Genomic DNA, 21,343 nt, shown 5'->3' with positions numbered 1-21,343 from the left:
GGGTGATCTTTCTAGGCCGAAAACTATCCTAGAGCCTCTTCCAAAAATCTGAGAGGAAACACTATGAGAGGCCCTGTGGCTGCCAGTGTGTTGCTGCTGCTAGCGTGCCATCAATCTCTGGCATCTGGATCCTGTGCCCTAGTCACGTTGTATATGCAAAGAAAGGGGCATCCAGAGTCTCCTCCTAATCAATAGGGTCATGCCAAGTCCACTCGCCCCCGTCCCATTGAAGGCACGTGAGAGGTTGGTACTCCCATATCCATAGAAGCCAAAATCTCTCCCTGGCCACCTTGGCCGGTGGTGGGTCTATGTGCCACTCCCATGCCTGAAATCCAATCACCCTCACCCTCTGCAAGGTGCAACCACACTGAAATCCTGTAAGGGAAGCTCGGATCTCTCTAATCTGCCATGGGATCCAATAGAAACGGTGAGGAAACCACTGTCCTCCTCCGCTCCGTGGACAACCACAAGAATATCATGCCTGGTAAACACGCCGAGCCATACTGGGGGAGTCGGGTCTTGGATAGGATTCAGCCACTTCTGAGGAATACCTGAGTCAAAGTCAATACTGAGCCTGTCTCTACCCCAGATCCCTGTCAGGACTCTCTTGTGCACCTCCAAGGGTAATTGTTTGTGTGCGATCCAGTCACCAAGGGACCTGGCAGATCCTATGCTCAACGGTCCCCATGATACATGAGGTCGGCGGGCCCCCAACATGTGGCCACTGGACAAACGAATCAAGGGGTTCTAGACCAATGGCTGTCGAAGCCGCTCCTCTGAGGCTACCGGAGCAATCTGTCTAAGGGACGGCCTGAGCTCGAAGTAAACTGGGTGCAAATTTGTCCTCTAAAACCACAGGCCCGCACCTCTGGGAAGATCCATCTGGTACTTTGCAGCCAAGGGCCCCCTAGACTCAGGGTGCAGGCTGAAGTCCGGGCCAAGAGGAAATCCTTCCAAGACTCACCACCAGGAAGGAGACCTCGAACAATCAACTTGTCCAGCAAGGCACAACTCTGAAAAGCTGGGTCAATGAGGCCTAGCGCCCCTCTACGTCTTGACTGAATGATCACTCTCCATGCCAGCTTGGCCTTGGCATGCCTCCCATCACTGCCGGCCCATAAGAAGTTTTCGGATCCAACTGCTGTACCTGGCTAATACAAGCTCAAGAGAAGGCCTAGCATGAAGTGATGTACCACATAGTGGCTAGAAGAACATGATTCACCACCACCACTCTACCTGCAAGGGAGTCTCGCAGAACTCCATTATAAAAGCTTCTTCCGAATACTCAGAAGAAGAGGTGTGAGCTACTTCTCAGGAGAGATATCAATGCCCACCTGGCATCCAAGATAGCAAACTAGCGTGCCCCTCGGGATCCACTAGAAAGCCTCAACTGGGCACCAAGTTGGGGCGGCTGTGGAGCCTACCCAAAAACCACAGAACTTGTGCCAGTGGATATGTGCTCCTGATGCGCAACAAAATATCTCGATCGCCTCCGCGAATCTCTGGAGATTCCCCACATCTCCTGAAAGGTAAGCTGCTGTGTCATCTACAAACTCCGAGTCAAGTAGCTCCTCAAGATGGCGGAGGGGGAGACACGATCCTTGAAGCCCGGTCTCCTAGGCTGAGAGAACTACTCATGGCCTGGGGACAAATAGGAAGAGGTAAGGTGCCAGAGGACAGCCCTGTCGTACCAAGCGGGAAAGGGGGAATCTGTCACCACGGGCTCCCTGAATGAGAATCTAATCTCCTCAATGGATCTAATCTCCGTGCGGGCGGCAACAAGCTGACTCTTGATCCACACGCTATCAGGGAAACTCTCCTAAAGCCACAGGCTATCAGACTCCTTTGCTGCTCTCAAAATCCCTCTAATCTGCTCTAGGGTGCCTCTTGTAAGAAACCACTGATCTCCCCTAGGCCCTCATCCAATGCGCACGCAACTGAGCCTGAGAAAAAGTCCAGTCCCACCCATATTTGCTCTATCCTGCTGCAAATCTCGGGGTCCTGAATGAGGCTGTCCGCAATCCTAGAGCTCACATGCCTATCATGCCTCCAGGGGTCCTCTAGAGAAAGGATAACCGGAGCGTGACCTAAAAAAGTAGTGCTTGCCAAGATACCGATCATGCCCCCACGGCCACAAGCCCACTCATCAACATAAGACCTGTCAAGTCTAAGGATACCTCGTCTCTAAAAGCAGTGAGGCCCCCCTAAACCCTGAATGTTCCATGAGCTATCCGCATATCAATCTCTGTGTGAGGCATTCGCCTATAAAAGATCTCTCAATTGTCCGCTATCGTGACGTGGGCGGTATTGCTGGGAAAGTGCGAGACTTCTGGCTGTGAGAGTAGCTTCAAATCCCAGCAAGGAGAACCAAAACACATAACTCTTCAAGGAGCATAAAACATCTCCATTTTTGATGACATGTACATGTGCCAATTCACTTCAATACATCCCCAAATTCAGCTTGATGATTGCACATAAATTGTGTGTCAAGAGCATGACCAGTTCCAAGCATAGATCTCCTGACTCTTTTTCCAAATGCCTCAAACATATCACATGTAGGCATAACACAATCTACAAAAGATTTCCATATACATGTGACCATTCATATCACATATTTCATATATGTGCCAACTCCATCATTTCAAGATGTCTCTTGAACTCATGAAAACCTGCTTTCAGATTCCAACAACTCACAAAGCAAAAGACGACATATGGCATGTGTACAACATATTCATGTGATTTTAGAAAACTCCATGTCTAGCAATCCAAAATCCAACCAAGTAGCTTTTTACAAAATAATATCCAAATCCAGGAAACTTTTTGTATTTTTGATGCTTTCCTATTCCAAGACTCTCCAAAACCATAAAGCCTTCTCGTTCCCAAAAAAAAAAACTTAAAGGGGGAATATTTTTATTCCAAGACTATACGATTTTTGAAATCGTAAGTAACAAAACAAAAAAAATTACTTATCTCAGAGTAAAAAAAAAGAAGCGAATTTATGAATTTCGCTTTTCCCATTTCTGCTTCACTGCAGTATGCGCCAAAATCAGCATTCGTATTGTTTTTGACATCATTTCCCTTGTATATTGTGAGATTTTTGAAGATCATGTCATTCGATAGTGCTTCCTTTTCTCTTTAATTCAAACCCCAGGATGCCCTAAACAGTAGCCTTCCTCACAATTTTTGAATCTCTGGTCGATTTCAACTCTGGTTCTCTTTTTTCACACCCCCCCTTCAATATGCGCCGTTTCTCTGGTTTTCTTCTCTTTCCCGCAGGGAATTCGGTCCCCATTCCCTTTTGCAGCCAAAAATTCGGATTTCCTAAATTAAAAATACGCTGCGCCTCCTTTTCTCATGCTTAATATTCGGATATTCCCTTTTAAAAAAATCCTTCGCATTTTTTGCCACGCAAGCCACCACCTTGCGTCTGCCTGCTGCCCTTGCTAGGCGTCATGCAAATGATGCTTTTGCCTTTGTAAAAAGCATGTTCCACATAATCATTATCAGAGTGATGCGCATCACTCCCCACTCTCATATGATGCACCCTGGTCACTCTAATGGAGTGATCCCCGGTTTCAGTAGATACACACTGCACTCAAATCCTTCATATTCTCACATCTCTAGCAAACACTCAATAACAACCTGCTCACGACACAACAACTCTCAAGTGCATCCATAGAAGAAGCATGTATAGAAACACCGCCAGGACATTCTCACAACTGGGCCACAAGCAGCATATTTGACGCCAGCATGAAGCGCAAACGGGCTCTTGCTCTCTTGATTCTTCCCTTGCCTTCTCTCCCAAAGCTCACAGTTAGCTAAGCAGTAGCCGCCCTCTCTAGTCTCTCCCAACCTTAATCATGATGGAGCCTCTCATCCTGAGTCTCCTGTGAATCAAAAGGATCACTGTCATGCCTTCTTTTAAACATCTAGATCCTTTTGCCTGCTACAAGATTCTTTATCTCTGTTCCATCAAGCTCACACACGGTATACGTGGCATTTCCATGCACATGCTTGACAATGTAAGAACCAAACCATCTTTTTGCAAACTTCCTTTGCATAGTGAACTAGTTGTCAAGACTACTATCATACATTAGGACCCAATCACCTTCTTCAATAGGCTTTGGCCGGAGTCTGTGTCTTTTATCAAATCTTTCTTTATTTTTCAACCTTGCATCTTTCAAACGAGCTTTAGCAAGCTCTACATCTTCAGGCCTCCTCTCCAGCTGCCTTATTCGCAATGCAAGGAGGTCTTCCCTATTCAATTCTTCCACCCAGGGTAATACATTCCAAGTTGGAACTACTTCTTCAACTGGCATTACTGGCTTCTGACCATACATTAATTCTGCAGGCATGTATCCTGTCACACTAAGCTATGAGTTGTACGGTCAGCCCACAAAGCATATGGTAGCAGCCTTGGCCACTCTCGCATTCTTCCTCTGCATGCCTTAGCCAAAGCTTTAATGATTGGAGGATGTCCTCTCTCACTTTTACCATTGCCCTCAGGGTTGTAAGCACATGTTAGGGCCAATTTGATGCCAATTCTAGAGAAGAATTCCCTTGCTTCTTCAACATCCAGCTCACCCCTGTCAGCTGTTATTTTCCCAACACAACCATACCAGCAAATCACATCTTCCAAGAGAAATTTGCATATTGTTTCCGTACTCTTTGTTCTAAGAGCACGCCCTTCCACCTGATTTGTTAAATCTTCTCTTGCAAGTGCTATGTACCGCATTTGCCAAATTCCCAAAGGCATTGTAACTAGATCCACTACCCATTTGTAGTGCATGGCAAGTGGGTAGGTTGGTTGCAAGCCATCACGATGTCGCACATTTGAGTACATTTGACATACCATGCATGTTTCCACATATTGGGAAATATCCTTGTACATTCCTTTCCACCAATATCTTTCCTTTATTTTGGTAAAGGTGGCCCACACACTTCGATGTCCAGCCCAGAGACTCTCATGGACTTCTTTCATGAGCTTCCCTTGAGTCTCTTTATCACATATGACTCTCTGTGGCATAGCATTCCTCTCCTTAGGATGCTTCCACAGGTACCCATCCTTTAGAAAATACCCATAAGCTTTTCTGCGGATCCTCTTAAATTCTGAGTCAGACCAATTTTCCTGTCTCGTTAGAGTACTCAAGTATTGACCAATAAGCAACCAATCTCCTTCATACATTTCCTCAGTAAAAGACTCAAGTGCATTTGATAGGCAAGTATGGTCCCCTTTTGCATATGCAGTAGTATAGAACTTTGTACCTACATCATCAATGTCACTAATCATCCCTTCTTCATCTTCATACCTGGCTCTTGATAGCATATCTGCAACTCGGTTATCTTTTCCTGGAATATGCTCATCTCAGGATTTAGTGACTTGATATAGGCAATCCACCTAAGCATAGCGATATCTAGAATGGTGCAGCTTGCAATCATCCCAAGGAGTGGCAAGCAATCAGTTTCCACAAGTACAGATGCCCCAATAAGATATTCTTTTTCACATTTTAGAGCAGTGACTATTCCCCATAACTCCCTCTTGATCTGCGGATATTTTCGTTGACGAATGCTTAATACCTTTGCTCCAAATCTGATTACATACCTGTGATCATCCTCATCATCTTACCCTACTGCCCATCCTATCCCAGTAGGACTAGTATCAACTGTAACAATCACAGGCCTGCCACACTCATAATCTGCCTTCCTTAGAGTAGGTGATGATTGGAGCAAATATTTCAGCTTCCGCATAGCTTTAATATGTGCTGCACTCCACAAAAGTTTTTGATTTTTCCTCAAAAGTTGATAAAGAGGATCTGCTACATGTGCATAATGTGGGATCCATATAACATAAAAGACACATGCACCAAGAAATCTCCTCAGCTCTGTAACATTAATGCATATCTCTTTCATTCTTTGTATTGCATCTATCTTGGCTGGACAAGGTCAGCGTCCATTTTAGTACTACAAAGATGCCCCACGATTAGGACTTCACCAACCCCAAACACTGATTTCAATCCAGACAAAGTAAGATTCACCTCTTCAAGCCTGGATAGAATCATATCACAATCTTTTATATGATTTGCCACAAACTTGCGGCACCCCTTCAAATCCAAATCCCCATCTTTATCTTTCTCATCACAGCCTTTTATTGGCACATCATCCAGAAAAGGCATAGTTATTTGTGGTATGAAGTCTCGCAAGACTTTATTCATTCCATTCATCATATGCGCCACTGAGTTGGTGGCTCCCTGTGGTAAGGTACACATCCTTACCAAACCCAAAGGAGTTTTCATTGTGGTCAAGTCCTTGCTTTGTATATCCAGCTGGAACTGATCATATCCCGAATACAGATCACCCATAGAGTATATAGCTTTCCCTGCAAATGCTTTTGCAAACTCGTCCACAATCGGACCTACTCCCACATTCCAGATTGTGACCTTGTTTACAGGTTGCATGTCTTGAATGAAGCGCAATGTTCCATTTTTCTTTGGCACAGTAAACCATTTGTTGGAGTATGGAGCGCATGATGGCTTCAAAATTCCAATCCTGATCTTTTCTTTTAGTAATTCCATCAGCTTTGGCAAGAGAGCCTTTGGTACTGGAATCGGCCCGCAGGTTCCAGGGCACATGTGGAACAGTGAAGATCACCATTGGCGCTGTTACGCTTGGATCAACACAGCCTATCTCATGCGGCTGAAAAGCAAAGGCTTTCCCATGTTTTACAAGCATCTCCTCAAAGCATTCCTTTTCAACTGGCAACAGAAAATCCTTTTCACCAATCTTCAGCTCTTTTAGGGTTTCCTGTGTAAACTTATGCCCAATTTTCTTCGGATCTCTGAGATTCGGTTGCATAGAGGCTTCATCTATTTTCTCCTTGCTTCCTGGTGGCAAGGACAAGGCAACTGGTTTCACCTTCTTTGCAACCGTTTTATACTTTGTATCAACATGAGCATCCATCTCACAATTCATGTTTTTACATTCCATCCCCTCAAATTCCCGGATTATATTATACATCCCCACAGATGACACCTCTATCATCTCATTTCCACCCTGTAAGCATGCTCTTTCCATAGCAAAAAGCACACCCATAGTATCTACAAATGACACCTCATCAAGCATCCCTGAAATAAACTCATTCTTCTCCAAAAGACCACACTGCTCAAGACTTTTTTGTTCATTTTGTACATGTCGATGCATGCCACGCTTCAAATCCTTGCTTTTTACAAAGACCAGTGACCCATAGCTAGAAAATCCTTGAAAATTTGCTGAAAAGTTATTTACATTGATTGAGTCCTGCGAGAACTCATTTTCCCTTGTACCATTGGAATCCCGCTTTACAATGGTGTTAGAAATCTAGCATGGTATCATACTAAACTAGAACATGGAAGAAGACTGCAAGAGAAATGAAGCAAAACACTGAGAGATATATTTCCATGATGTGACCCCTTGAATATATAGGGGAAAGTACAAGAGTTGAGCATGAGTGCATATGGGATAAATCCCTGAGTGCCACGTGGCATATACAAAGATGACCAAAAAGTACTCCTAGTGAGCACTTATTTCCAACACCCTCCTTAAGTGGACACTAGGAGGAAGACAAAAAGACAAGACTATGACATGACAAAAGATAAAACCAAGACAGAGAGACTAGACAAGGATTGAGAGACAATCTAGAAGACAAGATGGACAAGACTAGAAGACAGACATAAAGACTGATAGACTGAGAGACAAGACATGAGAGACAAAAGATATTGAGACACCCCTCCTCAAGTGATATCCTCATATGGGTCCACAAGGGTAGGGACAAAAGTGGATCATAGACAGAGAGAGAGAGAGACAATCAGCCAATAGAGTGGTCCCACAAAGAGAGAGACTGTCAGATAGACATAAGAGAGTCTGACAAATAGAAGATAAATGGGGACATAGACAGAAATGCCAAGAGAATGTGGGTAGCTAATCCACAAAAGAGAGGCATATAGACTGATAGACAGAGTGTCAGAGACATGATTGTAAGATCACACTGATAGACACATAGACATATAGACTGACTGATTGTAGATAGACAGAGAGATGGACCTTGGTAATAATCCCTCCTCAAGGGCAATCCTCCTGCTAGAGTGAGTAATGCAGGGATGCCTCTTGGGTAGGTACAAAGATAAGTCCAAATAGTCTTCTCCAACATGATCTACATCATTGGTGATCATTGGTGGTAGATAGCATGAAAGCATAGACAGATATGTGAGAGATGGGACGGTTTTACCATACTTGGCAGTGTCTAATCCCGTACAAGATAGAGAGTAGTTCTGAAAATTAATTTTGAAGAATAAACTAGAACTGAAAATATTGCAGCATAGAAAGATAATCCATTTTGGTTTTACCTCAGGTCTTCCACCCTTTCAGGGGTAACCCGAGAGAGAGACTGCTGCAAACAGAGAATTCTGCAAGTAGAAAGAGATGAAGTACAAAACCACGATACCCGGAGAGAGCAGAGGTGCAAAATTTTTTGGGGCAGAGCTCGTGGGCAGAGAGAGCAGGTAATGGCGTAGAGAGAGCAGGTAATGGCGTAGAAGAGGGCGGGGGCCACACATCTTGCGAGACTGAAGCACTCGTTGTTACGCGGTTGCCCTTTTGTTAACAGCAGTTCACGCAAATTATGGCTGATCAGGCTCAGCACGGCAAGGACGCCAACGCCCACAAGGCGGAGGAGACCAAGCAGTATGGCCAGGAGAAGGCCGGCGAAGCCCACCACAACGCGCAGGGAATGGTGGGAGCAGCGAAGGACAAGGCCGTGGGGGCCGCCCACGCCACTCAAGAGAAGGCTGCTCAGGCCAAAGATGGAGCGGGCAACGCCTTGCAGCAGGCCAGGAGCAGCAGCTGTAGAAGATAGCGTGCAGGTTTTCAGCAAGCTGGAGAGGTGCGCGCAGCAGCAATGGCGGAACAGAAGTGTGGCATCTGAAGAGGTAGGCGGGCAGAGTGCAGAAGCGGGTGTAGCCTGTTGAAGAGGTGGCGCACAGGTCCAGACCAAACTGAGCAGGAGCGGCAGCACCATGATGATCCTCCGCAGCAGGAGTGAAGAGACGGGGCAGATGTAGAGGTGCGGCCAGAGGCTGAAGGAACTGAACGGAGAAGATAGAGATGACGAAGCTAGGGCTGCAGAAGCAGACTGAGAGGAGAGGAGAGGGAATCTACATGCTCTGATACCATGTTAGAAATCTAGCATGGTATCATACTAAACTAGAACATGGAAGAAGACTGCAAGAGAAATGAAGCAAAACACTGAGAGATATATTTCCATGATGTGACCCCTTGAATATATAGGGGAAAGTATAAGAGTTGAGCATGAGTGCATATGGGATAAATCCCTGAGTGCCACGTGGCATATACAAAGATGACCAAAAAGTACTCCTAGTGAGCACTTATTTCCAACAAATGGCACTTGGCCAAAATCCCTCCTCTCCCTATAGTTCATGAATTCTCTGTTTATCTTTGGGAGTGACTGTGCTCGAAGAGACTCACGGTTCCTTTCATGGTTAATGCAAACTGTCAAGAACTGAACAGCTTTCTTGCCATCTTTACTCCTTATTCTTGCATATGCCGAGCCATCATCCAAAACTTTTGTTTCCATCCTCACAGCTGTAATGTAGGGTTGCCCAAGGATGAGGGGATACGATGACATCTCCTGAACAAAGAAGTTCTGATCATCTTTCACATCCCCTATAGTTACCCTTACATTTGGACAGGCTGCATAGAGGTCTCCAGATGAGTTATTAGCTGCTTTAATCATCCATCCATGATCTGCATCCATTGGCCACTTACATTTGTTGTAGAGATTTTTAGCCATAAGATTTATTTCAGACCCATGATCGATTAGAGCGACATACGGCTCTTCCAAGTCACCTATCTTGACAAGGGTTTCAGTGGTCGCCCTTGCCCAATGGCTCCTGGAGTAATGACTCTTTGTAAGAACTTCTTTTTCATCATCCTCATCCACAAAGAGCACTTGTCGTGCCCCTTCAGCAGAGTGATTACATTCCACCACATTCTCTCTCTCTTCCTTTTGCTGTACCTGTACTCCATGAGTCTTGGAAGTGCTTGTCTCCCCTTGTGATGGAATAGATTCAATTATGGACTGCCTTTTCCTTCGTATAATATCAATTATCTCATCATGGAATTCTTTCTTTGCAATTCCCAAGACTTCCCCTAGTGTAAATTCCACCCTACTGTTTAGAATCCTCTCTTCAAGTACCTTTTTGAGGTCTGTTGCGGCTTCAATATCAGATTGAAGCTTGTAGAGTGGACTTTTCCCTTTACCCTTCTCCTTCTCATGCTTCATTTTTGCTGGCACTTCTTTCATTGATACTTCCTGTGAAGGTCTATTATGCGGTGGAGGCATATGTGATGGCCCAGGATCCTTCTTTTCACTACCACGGGTAACCCTTTTTGATGGCCCTCCTTCCTCATTTTCCCTCTTACGCTTTTCCTCTACCTGTGTCTCATTATTCTGGCATTTTGCAATGTAGGCATGAACAGATAAAGAATCCACAGGCTCCTCCCAGCCAGTCTCAAGACGTATACAGTCACCTGCCTCATGCAAAGCCTGTTTAGACACCTTCTTTGACGCAATTAGCTCCATTGTTGATGGCCAAAAATCTTCATTCTCATAATCTTCATCATTCTCAGATTCCTGCTTTGATTGACCAACCTTTAACCCATAGGTCGCTGCCGCAACCATAGAGATGGCATGTCCAGCAACCATGTCTTCAACCAGCTTTTTCATCCCCCCTTTTCCAAAGTTTGTGCTTAATGGAAGACCAGTCTCTGTAAGGTGGATTTTTCCATCTTTGAAAAACACAAGTTGATTTCTGAGGGCTTCTTTATAGCTAGCACAGTCTTTCTTTGCATGTTCTGGGTCATCACACCATATACATCTAAATGTAAACCCTTCTTTGCTTTGAGGCCTTTGCATAGAAGCCTGCCCTAATGGTAGCCCTTTTTCTTCAATCCTGGACATCTTCAATTTTAGATCTCGCATGCCCTTAATAAGCTCATCCATCGGCCCTTCTACCTTTGGGATTGCAGCAGCTGGTTTTGGTAGATTCTCAGGGGTAACAGCAGTTATAGGAGTTGCCGAGCTCATCACCATTTTATCCCTCCTTCGCTGCTGCTTTGCTAGCATGGTGACCGCATCCTCGACATCATTCCAATCATTCTTTAGCCCCTGCTCTGTATTCTTATCCTCAAGGAGAATTTCCAGTTTTTCTTGGAGATCTTTCCCAGCTGCTAGTAAGAAGAGCTCTGTTTTTTCCCTGTCCAAGGTTGTGCGCTCAATCCTTGACAGCTGGGCATAGCGCTTCTCAGCAACTCTGTGGCAGAAATTCCCATTTTGGGTTTTATGACCCATTCCAAGAAAGTTCGCTTGGTCACCCGCTCAGAATCCTCCATGAAATAATCATTCTTCAAAGCAAGCTTAAACTCCTCCCAATTTCTGCCACCATGTGCTGCGTGTAATTCTCTTATATGTGCTCTCTTATTTCAGGAACACATACCAGCTCAAAGCTTCGAACCATATCCTCCTCAGTCACCCTGTTTAGCTCCATTTCCTTTGTGTAATTGCGCAGGTACTTTGTGATGTCCTTACCATCAAATTGATCCACCTTTTTCACAATTGACTGCAGTGCTTTAGTCGTGGAAATTTGCCCCCTCTCAGTAGCTTGCTGCTGTTGCATATACATAGTAAACATCTGAAACATTTGCATAACCCTGGGGTCAAAATGAACCCCCTGTCCCTCAGGATTCTCAGCCATAGCTTCCCTGTGTATTTCACCACACTCTCACCCCAGCAGTTTCACGTCGGGTTCACCAAAAAGCTATCGTGACGTGGGCGGTATTGCTGGGAAAGTGCGAGACTTCTGGTTGTGAGAGTAGCTTCAAATCCCAGCAAGGAGAACCAAAACACATAACTCTTCAAGGAGCATAAAACATCTCCATTTTTTATGACATGTACATGTGCCAATTCACTTCAATACATCCCCAAATTCAGCTTGATGATTGCACATAAATTGTGTGTCAAGAGCATGACCAGTTCCAAGCATAGATCTCCTGACTCTTTTTCCAAATGCCTCAAACATATCACATGTAGGCATAACACAATCTACAAAAGATTTCCATATACATGTGACCATTCATATCACATATTTCATATATGTGCCAACTCCATCATTTCAAGATGTCTCTTGAACTCATGAAAACTTGCTTTCAGATTCCAACAACTCACAAAGTAAAAGACGACATATGGCATGTGTACAACATATTCATGTGATTTTAGAAAACTCCATGTCTAGCAATCCAAAATCCAACCAAGTAGCTTTTTACAAAATAATATCCAAATCCAGGAAACTTTTTGTATTTTTGATGCTTTCCTATTCCAAGACTCTCCAAAACCATAAAGCCTTCTCGTTCCCAAAAAAAAAAACTTAAAGGGGGAATATTTTTATTCCAAGACTATACGATTTTTGAAATCGTAAGTAACAAAACAAAAAAAATTACTTATCTCAGAGTAAAAAAGAAGAAGCGAATTTATGAATTTCGCTTTTCCCATTTCTGCTTCACTGCAGTATGCGCCAAAATCAGCATTCGTATTGTTTTTGACATCATTTTCCTCGTATATTGTGAGATTTTTGAAGATCATGTCATTCGATAGTGCTTCCTTTTCTCTTTAATTCAAACCCCGGATGCCCTAAACAGTAGCCTTCCTCACAATTTTTGAATCTCTGGTCGAATTCAACTCTGATTCTCTTTCCCCCCCCCCTTCAATATGCGCCGTTTCTCTGGTTTTCTTCTCTTTCCCGCAGGGAATTCGGTCCCCATTCCCTTTTGCAGCCAAAAATTCGGATTTCCTAAATTAAAAATACGCTGCGCCTCCTTTTTTCATGCTTAATATTCGGATATTCCCTTTTAAAAAAAATCCATCGCATTTTTTGCCACGCAAGCCACCACCTTGCGTCTGCAGCTGCTGCCCTTGCTAGGCGTCATGCGAATGATGCTTTTGCCTTTGTAAAAAGCATGTTCCACATAATCATTATCAGAGTGATGCGCATCACTCCCCACTCTCATATGACGCACCCTGGTCACTCTAATGGAGTGATCCCCGGTTTCAGTAGATACACACTGCACTCAAATCCTTCATATTCTCACATCTCTAGCAAACACTCAATAACAACCTGCTCACGACACAACAACTCTCAAGTGCATCCATAGAAGAAGCATGTATAGAAACACCGCCAAGACATTCTCACAACTGGGCCACAAGCAGCATATTTGACGCCAGCATGAAGCGCAAACGGGCTCTTGCTCTCTTGATTCTTCCCTTGCCTTCTCTCTCAAAGCTCACAGTTAGCTAAGCAGTAGCCGCCCTCTCTAGTCTCTCCCAACCTTAATCATGATGGAGGTCCTTGGTGTTGATAACCACCCATCCACACCCCAGCCTTGTTCTTAATTCTGGGTGGTGGAAATGAAAGCCACCACCCAAGACCTTTCCCTCCATTAGCTTCATCATTGCCTTATTAATGTCCGGGCCAACCCCCAGCCTCCAACAGTGCATCTCATCTAACAAACCCAGAGCCTCCTTGTTCTGCTCATTCCGAGTAAGAACAGAAATCATGGCATTCCAGGACACGATATCTCGAAAAGGCATTCTTTCAAAACCAATCCTTGCATCATACATGCTCTCACATTTCCCATACATGTTGAGAGGGGTGTTCCCTACTACAAGGTCTACCATAAGCATAAAAACTCCATGATTCACACCACACTTATGTACAGAGGCTTCGAGACCTGGCTCAACCTCAGCTCGTCTTATTGAACCTCATTTACAATATGAACATATGTACTTAGGCATCATATAATGACTCAAGTCATGGCACTGAATCCCATGCATCTGGATTTGCATTTAATGGCCTCATATGCATGGTTTCACACCATAGACGTGCCATGGCACGACACCGCGCACAGGGCGGCTACCGACAATTTTGCAAACCAGGGTGGAGGCCTCTAATGCTGCAACAGTCGTAGCGAGGATCTGAAGGTCCGCTTCGGAAAAGATAAGCAAGCAACGGCGGCCTCGGTCGGGCTTGATGGAGCGGCTGCCATGGAGTCCTCCCGAGGATGAAGACCAGAAAGTGCCGAGGCCCGAGAAGGAAACACCCAAAAGAACCTACAAAATTCACCTGTGCGAAGAGGGAGAGGAAAGCAGAACGAGGAAGAAACGGACGAGGGAAGGCAGGGAGAAGGGGAAACAGGGGGCAAAAACAGAGAGGGGAGGGGGCGGGGCATGCATAGAGGAAGACGTGGGGGGCGGCGCACAACGAAGCAAAGGGGGGAGGGGGGAAACTAACTGGGCAGGCAAAGGGGGGGGAGAAGAGGCAAGGGGGGACGTGGCTGGGAAACCAAAAAGGGGGGACGGGGGGCTGGGCAGGCGAAGGGGGGGACGGGGCTGGGGAAGCGAAGGGGAGGCAGGGCGGCGTACACAGCAAAGGAGGGAGGGGGGAAACGGCAGGTGAAGGGGCGGAGAAGAGTGACAGACAAAAGCGAAGGGGGGAGGCAGGCGAAGGGGGGCAGAAAAGTGAGAAACAAGGCGGGGGGGGAGCTCAGAGACCGCACACTCACATATTCCTTGGGTCTTTCTTTCTTTCTCTTCTCTCTACCAGAATTAGGGGAGGAGGTGTGGAGGAGAATTCCGAGGCTTCAGGTGCTAATGGTAACACGCAGCCGCTCAAGTAAGCTCAAGGTTGCATATCCCTGTGTCGATCTGGCATGTGCTGCAGGAAGCGTAGTGAAATGTGGGCCACTGAAAGTGACACCACGTGTATTACATAATCAATATCATATATTTATTTGTGGTTACATCAAATTTAAAAAACCTGCTGACAAACATACAGAGGATACACAATAAAATCAGTTTGATAGATGTCTCACCTGCAAACTATTGGAAGATGTTTGAGCAGAAAAGTTAATTGTCATTGTCGATAGACCATCTGGCAAACTGTGCACAATTGATTCAACAATTAAAGTTTTTCCAACTCCAACTCGTCCCACCACCATTGCATGCTTATTTGTAAGAATCAATGTCTTTAGAATGTAGCTCGTCCTCACCTTGTGATTACACCATCAAAATCAGTAAAGCAAAAGCAAATAATCTCTCTCTCTCTCTCACTCAAAGTTGCTACTTGGAATTGTAATGGATCTCTACGCCTTGATGTAGGGGCTTTTGAGGATAGTTTCACTGAGAGGGACATCATCTTCTACTGTGAGACGCATCAGGCTCCTGGACAGTCCATGCCACATGTTAGTGGATACCGATGGGAGACAGCTTGTAGACAGGAGACTCGTTCAGAGCATAGAGGATGGGGCTCAGGAGAAGTGGCCGTATTGTTTAGAGAGGAGCTACAGCCACTGATACATATAGTCCGCAAAGATGAGCAGGCTAGGTACATGTGGGTTAGACTGAGGGCAGAAACGGGCAGATATCTCTACATTGCTATATGCTATTTTGCTCCTAGTACATCAGTGTATGCATCACCTAGCGGGCAGTCTCCCTTTTCTATTTTGGATGATGACATTTGGGAGTTCTCCAAGGATGGTGACACCATTCTCCTGGGGAACTTCAATGCCAGGACCGCCGCCCATAACCAGACAGTACTTTATGATACCTCTCAGAGGAGATGTTGAGGGAGCTTGATGTTAGGGATATGGCCCTATCTAGTCTCTCACAGGATGAGGACCATACAGTGTATGGGCGGTATTTGATAGACATGGGGACTGCACATGGATTGGCCATCCTGAATAGCCTACAGAGATTCCCCGACATCGGGCGGTTTCACTAGCTTTCCACATCGGCATGGTGCTAGTACAGTGGACTATGTTATGGCTCAGCCCAGTCTCATTCCCTCTTTTCAAGATTTTATGGTAGGCACTAGGCTGGTTGGAATAGCAGTGGATCATGCTATCTTGTCCTTCACTCCCACATTTTAGTTCAGCACCGCTCCATTGGGACAGGTCTCCACACACACTCGTTATACCTTTACGAGGGAGACTGACACCGTGTACACGGATGAGATATACAGACGCTTATGTGCCGAGGAGCCGGGACGGCCATTAGATGAGCTCACTCAGATATTCATAGAGATCCTTCATGCTGCAGCATCAGAGGCATATCCCCATAGTCAGCCTACACGGAGACGATCTGGGAACATGCCCCAGAACAGCTGGTATGATGAGGAGTGCAAAGAGATGAGGATCAGATTACAAAGAGAGGTGCTCATGGGTGTTACCACTCACACAGACAGTCACGGATTACCTTCCGGCACCTAGTGCGACGGAAGAAGAGGGCTTATCTTGCTCAGTTAGAGAGGGATTTGTATCAGTTATTTATGAGTCAGGACTCAGGCAAGGCATGGAGACTATTCCATGAGCATTCACCATCACCAGCCATTACCTCCACAGAAATTTGGGGTGAGTATGCAGCATCCCTATACACAGCACCAAGACAGCCGCCCCTGCGAGACCCATCGGAGCCATGCCCAGAGACGTGCTTTCTTTACTGCTGAGATGGTAAGGAAAGCTATTGACAGGATGAGGACTGGGAGAGCATATGATCATGATGGTTTGGTAGCAGAACACTTTATTCATGCCAGAGATGTGCTTGCAGAGCTTATTGCTATGATGTTTAACCGAGCCATGTGCGAGGGTTTTCCTGGGACTTGGAATATGTCCAGGATTGTGCCTATCTTCAAGTCAGGGGATCCCATGCTTCCTCGGAATTATCGTACCATCACGATTGGTCACACATTGGCTAGATTATATGCATCTATTCTTGAGCAGGAGTTGAGTAGATGGGCAGAGAGAGAGGGCGTACGTGCATCAGGGCAGGCAGGGTTCAGGAGAGGTTTCTCCACTCTTGACCATATCTAGACACTCAGAGCTAATATGCAGAGGGCCTACAGCAGCCACCTATACCTCAGCCCACAGGAGCCTCGACCTACCACAGCTAGCTTCTTTACCCACTCGATGGTACAGGAAGCTATCCGCCGCCTACAGCATGGACGGGCCGCCGACCATATGGGCCTGTAGGGTGAGCATCTCATATATGCAGTAGATTCTTTAGCTCCTTTTCTTGCACACCTGTTTAACAGGGCACTAGCAGAGGGTTTGCGGAGTGGACGATGCACACCATTGTGCCGATTCACAAAATAGGGGATATGCTCGATCCGAGCAACTACAGGACGGTTATGGTTGGCCACGTGCTGGCCAAACTCTATGGTGCAGTGCTGGAGCAAGAGCTTAGCTTATATGCTGAGCGAGCAGGTTTACGCTCATCAGGGCAGGTAGGCTTCAGGAGAGCTTTCTCTACCACCACTGACCATGTATTCACTTTGAGATGTATGATTGATCAGGCTAGAGTGAGGAAGAGAAAGCTCTATTGCTGCTTTGTGGATTTCTGCAAGGCATTTGACACAGTACCACGAGAGAGGCTCTTTCAGCGACTGCAGTCTCTTGGCATACCAACAGATATGACATGGGGCATCTATGCATTATATGAGCAAGTTTTTGGGCGAGTCAGATGTCCAGGAGGTATGTCCGAGACTATTGCTAGCACCATTGGTGTGAAGCAAGGATGCCCACTTTCCCCCACGCTATTTGGGTTATACATTGATGAGGTGGCTGACTTCATTACACGGGGAGGCGGAGATGGAGTTGATTTAGTAGGTACCTCACTACATATTATGCTCTATGCTGATGATATTGTATTAGTGTCTGAGTCTCCAGGTGGTCTACAGCAGCATCTACATGCACTCGATGATTTCTGCACACAGAGGGGTCTTACTGTGAACCTTGGGAAAACCAAGGTTATGGTCTTTCATACATCGAGACAGGGCAGGAGTCAGCTGACATTCACTCTCGCAGGATGCCAGGTGGAGGTGGTGACATCATACGTGTACCTAGGGGTTACCTTCTCTGCAGCAGCCACACGCTTCACCATGGGTTCAGCAGCCAGAGCTAGATTGACATGGGGATATGCAGCATTGGCTATGCTAGAGAGACAGTGCCACCAGGCGCATTTTCAGGAGCCCCGGACGAAGGGGTGGCTATTTGACACATTAGTCACACCGGCATTGATGTATGGAGCAGCGATATGGGCGCCAGGCCTTGCTACCCATTGGTGGACACAGATAGAGAGACCACAGGCCCTCATGATGGCACGCATGATACGCAGCAAACCGTCAGTACCTCATGACATTATCCGCGCAGAGTTTGTTGCGCCTCCTATGATGGTAGAGGTCATATTTCAGACTATATGCCTGCTAGACAGATTCAGAGAGATGCCACAGGACAGATTGTCATACAGAGCTTTTGAGGCATCTAGACAGCTGGCTGAGGCAGGAGACAGAGGATCATGGTATGCACAGGTCACACATTGGTTCTCACAGCATGGCCTAGACATGGATCATCTACCACCATTCCAGTATGACAGGGATGCACCACATATCCGTCTCTCTCATAGTGAGAGGAACAGAGTATTGAGACAGGATCTATGGCAGCTCTATACAACGAGAGACATGGATATCGCCTACACAGCCTCTTCCACCGAAGATGCTATACTACAGAGATCACTTCATGAGTATCACTGATGATGGATTTATAGAGAGGCCTAGATACATGGAGGGCTTTTTACCAGACGGCTCCCGAGTGGCTATCAGTCAGCTCAGAGTTTCATCACACCGATTGGAGATTGAGACTGGCAGAGCAGCACGGATTGGAGATTGAGACTGCAGAGCAGCACGGATCCCCCGAGAGGAGAGGGTATGCAGATTGTGCAGAGAGGAGGTGGAGAGTGAGGAGCATTATGTATGCAGATGCAGAGCATATACAGCCATCTGAGAGAGATATCCCATTTTATTCAGAGAGCCACATTCCCTACGCCAGATCTTTGAGGCAGCAGACCAGCGCATACTGGGGAGATACATTCTAGACATACAGCGCCACAGAGAGACATTATTACAGGCTCAGACAGCTCCAGAGGGGGGGCGACAAACACAGATTACTACATTTTTTTCAGAGATCCATCCCCCTTCCAGCCCCTACACGGCACGGAATTACTCTCTAGAGAGCAGAGACACTTAGAGCCCGCAGGAGATAGAGGACACCTGGCTTTCGGACACCACGCCTATACCAGAGAGAGATGACAGAGATCAGAGCTCAGTTTCACAGAGAGGGAGCGGAGCGACTGGCTCGCTTCAGAGCACACCAAGGCATGTTCTTCAGGGAGCTGTGGACACCCCCTTCACTGATGTATACCATTTTATACCCCCAGTATGATACAGGATGGAGCTAGCTAGGTTGCATATCATGATTCTATACTCCATGCATATAGCTTTGCATTCTCCTAGTAGTAGAGCTCCATCCCCTGCACACCCAGATTTAGCTTTTTTTGTTCAGTACTTTTTCATTTTGTTGGGATGACAGAGGATACCCCATACAGGTACTCCGATTTGTCTCATAGGCGGAGTTCGGTCTTTTGGAAGACGTTAATAAAATCTTTCTTTCTTTCTCTCTCAAACGGGCAGAGATTACCAGACTTATCAGGCAGGACTTGACTCAGCTGGACACTAGGAGGACATGGATACAGCCGACACACGAGCTTGGTACGAAGATGGCTTTCTATAGAGATCATCTTCTCCAGCTCACGGAGGATGGGTTTGTGATTAGACCCAGCTACATGGATACTCATCTTTCTCATGGGGTACGGTGTGTTATTGGTCAGATGCGCACATCCTTACACCAGCTAGAGATTGAGATTGGCAGATTCAGAGGAGTACTAGCTCAGGCCAGGATTTGTCAGCTGTGTGCCAGATGGAGCCAGAGACAGAGTTACATTACATATGTCACTGTCCAGTATATTATGAGATACGAGGCCATTTTCACTGCCTATTCAGAGAGGAATTCAGACCACTTTCTAGAGTCATGAGATACCAGGATCAGAGATGCCTCGGATTATACTTGCTGGAGCTGCGTAGACATAGAGAGGGTCTCTTGAGAGAGAGGGGATCAGAGAGGGAGAGACACCTATAGAGACAGATTACAGACTTCTTTCGACCAAAGATTGAGCAGTCAGGCCAGCAAGCATTGCAGCTAGCCCCAGAGTATAGCCGCACCAGAGGTACACTGATTGATCGGGCTATAGAGCTGGGGCGGTCCAGGCGCCCCAAGATGAGAGGCCCATCTCGACACCGGCGGAGACTACAACAGAGGATCAGGACCATACGAGCACGGCATGGGAGATGTCCAGTCAGAGTACTCACCATGGAGGACATTGAGGATGTCCGCCATCGAACGATGAGAGACATCTTTGGATAGTGATGTATATGATGCTTACCTTTGTTGCTGGAGTTTTCCTCCCAAATGTTATCCATAAGGAGCTCCTCGTATCTTACTTTTCCTCATAGTTGTTTCAGTTTTAGTTAGTTGTTTAGTTGTTTTTGGCTTTTCTTACACAGACATTGTATCAGATCCACCAATTGTTGTAACCTTTTTGGCCTTCTGAAGACGGTAATATATCATTTCATTTCCTTTCACAGTTGTATCCAGACACATGCACACTTTCTCTTTTCTTTCTTTTCTTTCGATGGCCGGAAGAACACAGTTGTATTATTTTTTGTCTCATAGGCCGACTTTGGCCTCTCGTAGATGTTAATATATCTTTCTTTCTTTCTTTCTTTCTCTCTCTCTCTCTCTCAAACCAAAAGAAGCTAATAGACAGGACATTGAACCAGCATCAAAAGGAGATTCATGCTATCAGGACTTGGATACAAGGCAAAGACAACCGGGTAGAGGAAATGTACAAACAGCTACAAGATGAGAGATGGAAGCCTGGAAGGAGGCATGCCTAGCTGCATGCATGGAGAAATGTATGGAAATCCAAGGAGGACGAAGAGGATTTGGAGTGGATGGAGTAGCCCTCTACTCCACCCAACATGATTGCTAGTTCTTCTGCTACAGCAACAGGAGATTGTGGCTCCAACGAGCCTGATGATCATGATTTTTTTCGAGCCGGAAGGTTTTTATTCTGGTTTTTGAGCTAGCCTCTCACTTATGAGACTTTTGTAACTTTTATCCCAATGTAATTTCGTTGATTATAAATCAAGGGGTCTCAAATTCCTATTGTTGTTCGTTATTTACGTTTTTCTATGTTTTTCATATTTGTTCGTTGTCTATTCCAATAATTTATACTTAGCCGACTCCACCAATCGGTTCCTGCCGGTCCCGATTTCTAGCGACAACTGTTTCA

General features: G+C 45.9%; 1 protein-coding gene across 1 annotated transcript in view; it reads right to left on the bottom strand.

The window, feature by feature from the left end:
- Window positions 1-21,343, bottom strand: part of LOC147614793 (dynein-1-beta heavy chain, flagellar inner arm I1 complex-like) — a 245,393-nt gene that overhangs the window by 56,206 nt on the left and 167,844 nt on the right. The window contains exon 40 of the mRNA XM_086780141.1: window positions 14,974-15,150. Coding sequence (XP_086636267.1) covers window positions 14,974-15,150 — 177 coding nt within the window. The remainder of the gene's footprint in view (window positions 1-14,973; window positions 15,151-21,343) is intronic.

The sequence above is a fragment of the Cibotium barometz genome, chromosome 41 (assembly GCF_041138505.1).
Source record: "Cibotium barometz isolate CiBa-2024 chromosome 41, ASM4113850v1, whole genome shotgun sequence".
Lineage (NCBI taxonomy): Eukaryota > Viridiplantae > Streptophyta > Polypodiopsida > Cyatheales > Cibotiaceae > Cibotium > Cibotium barometz.
The sequence above is the reverse complement of the archived record's forward strand: the minus strand, read 5'-3'. Positions and strand labels throughout refer to the sequence as shown.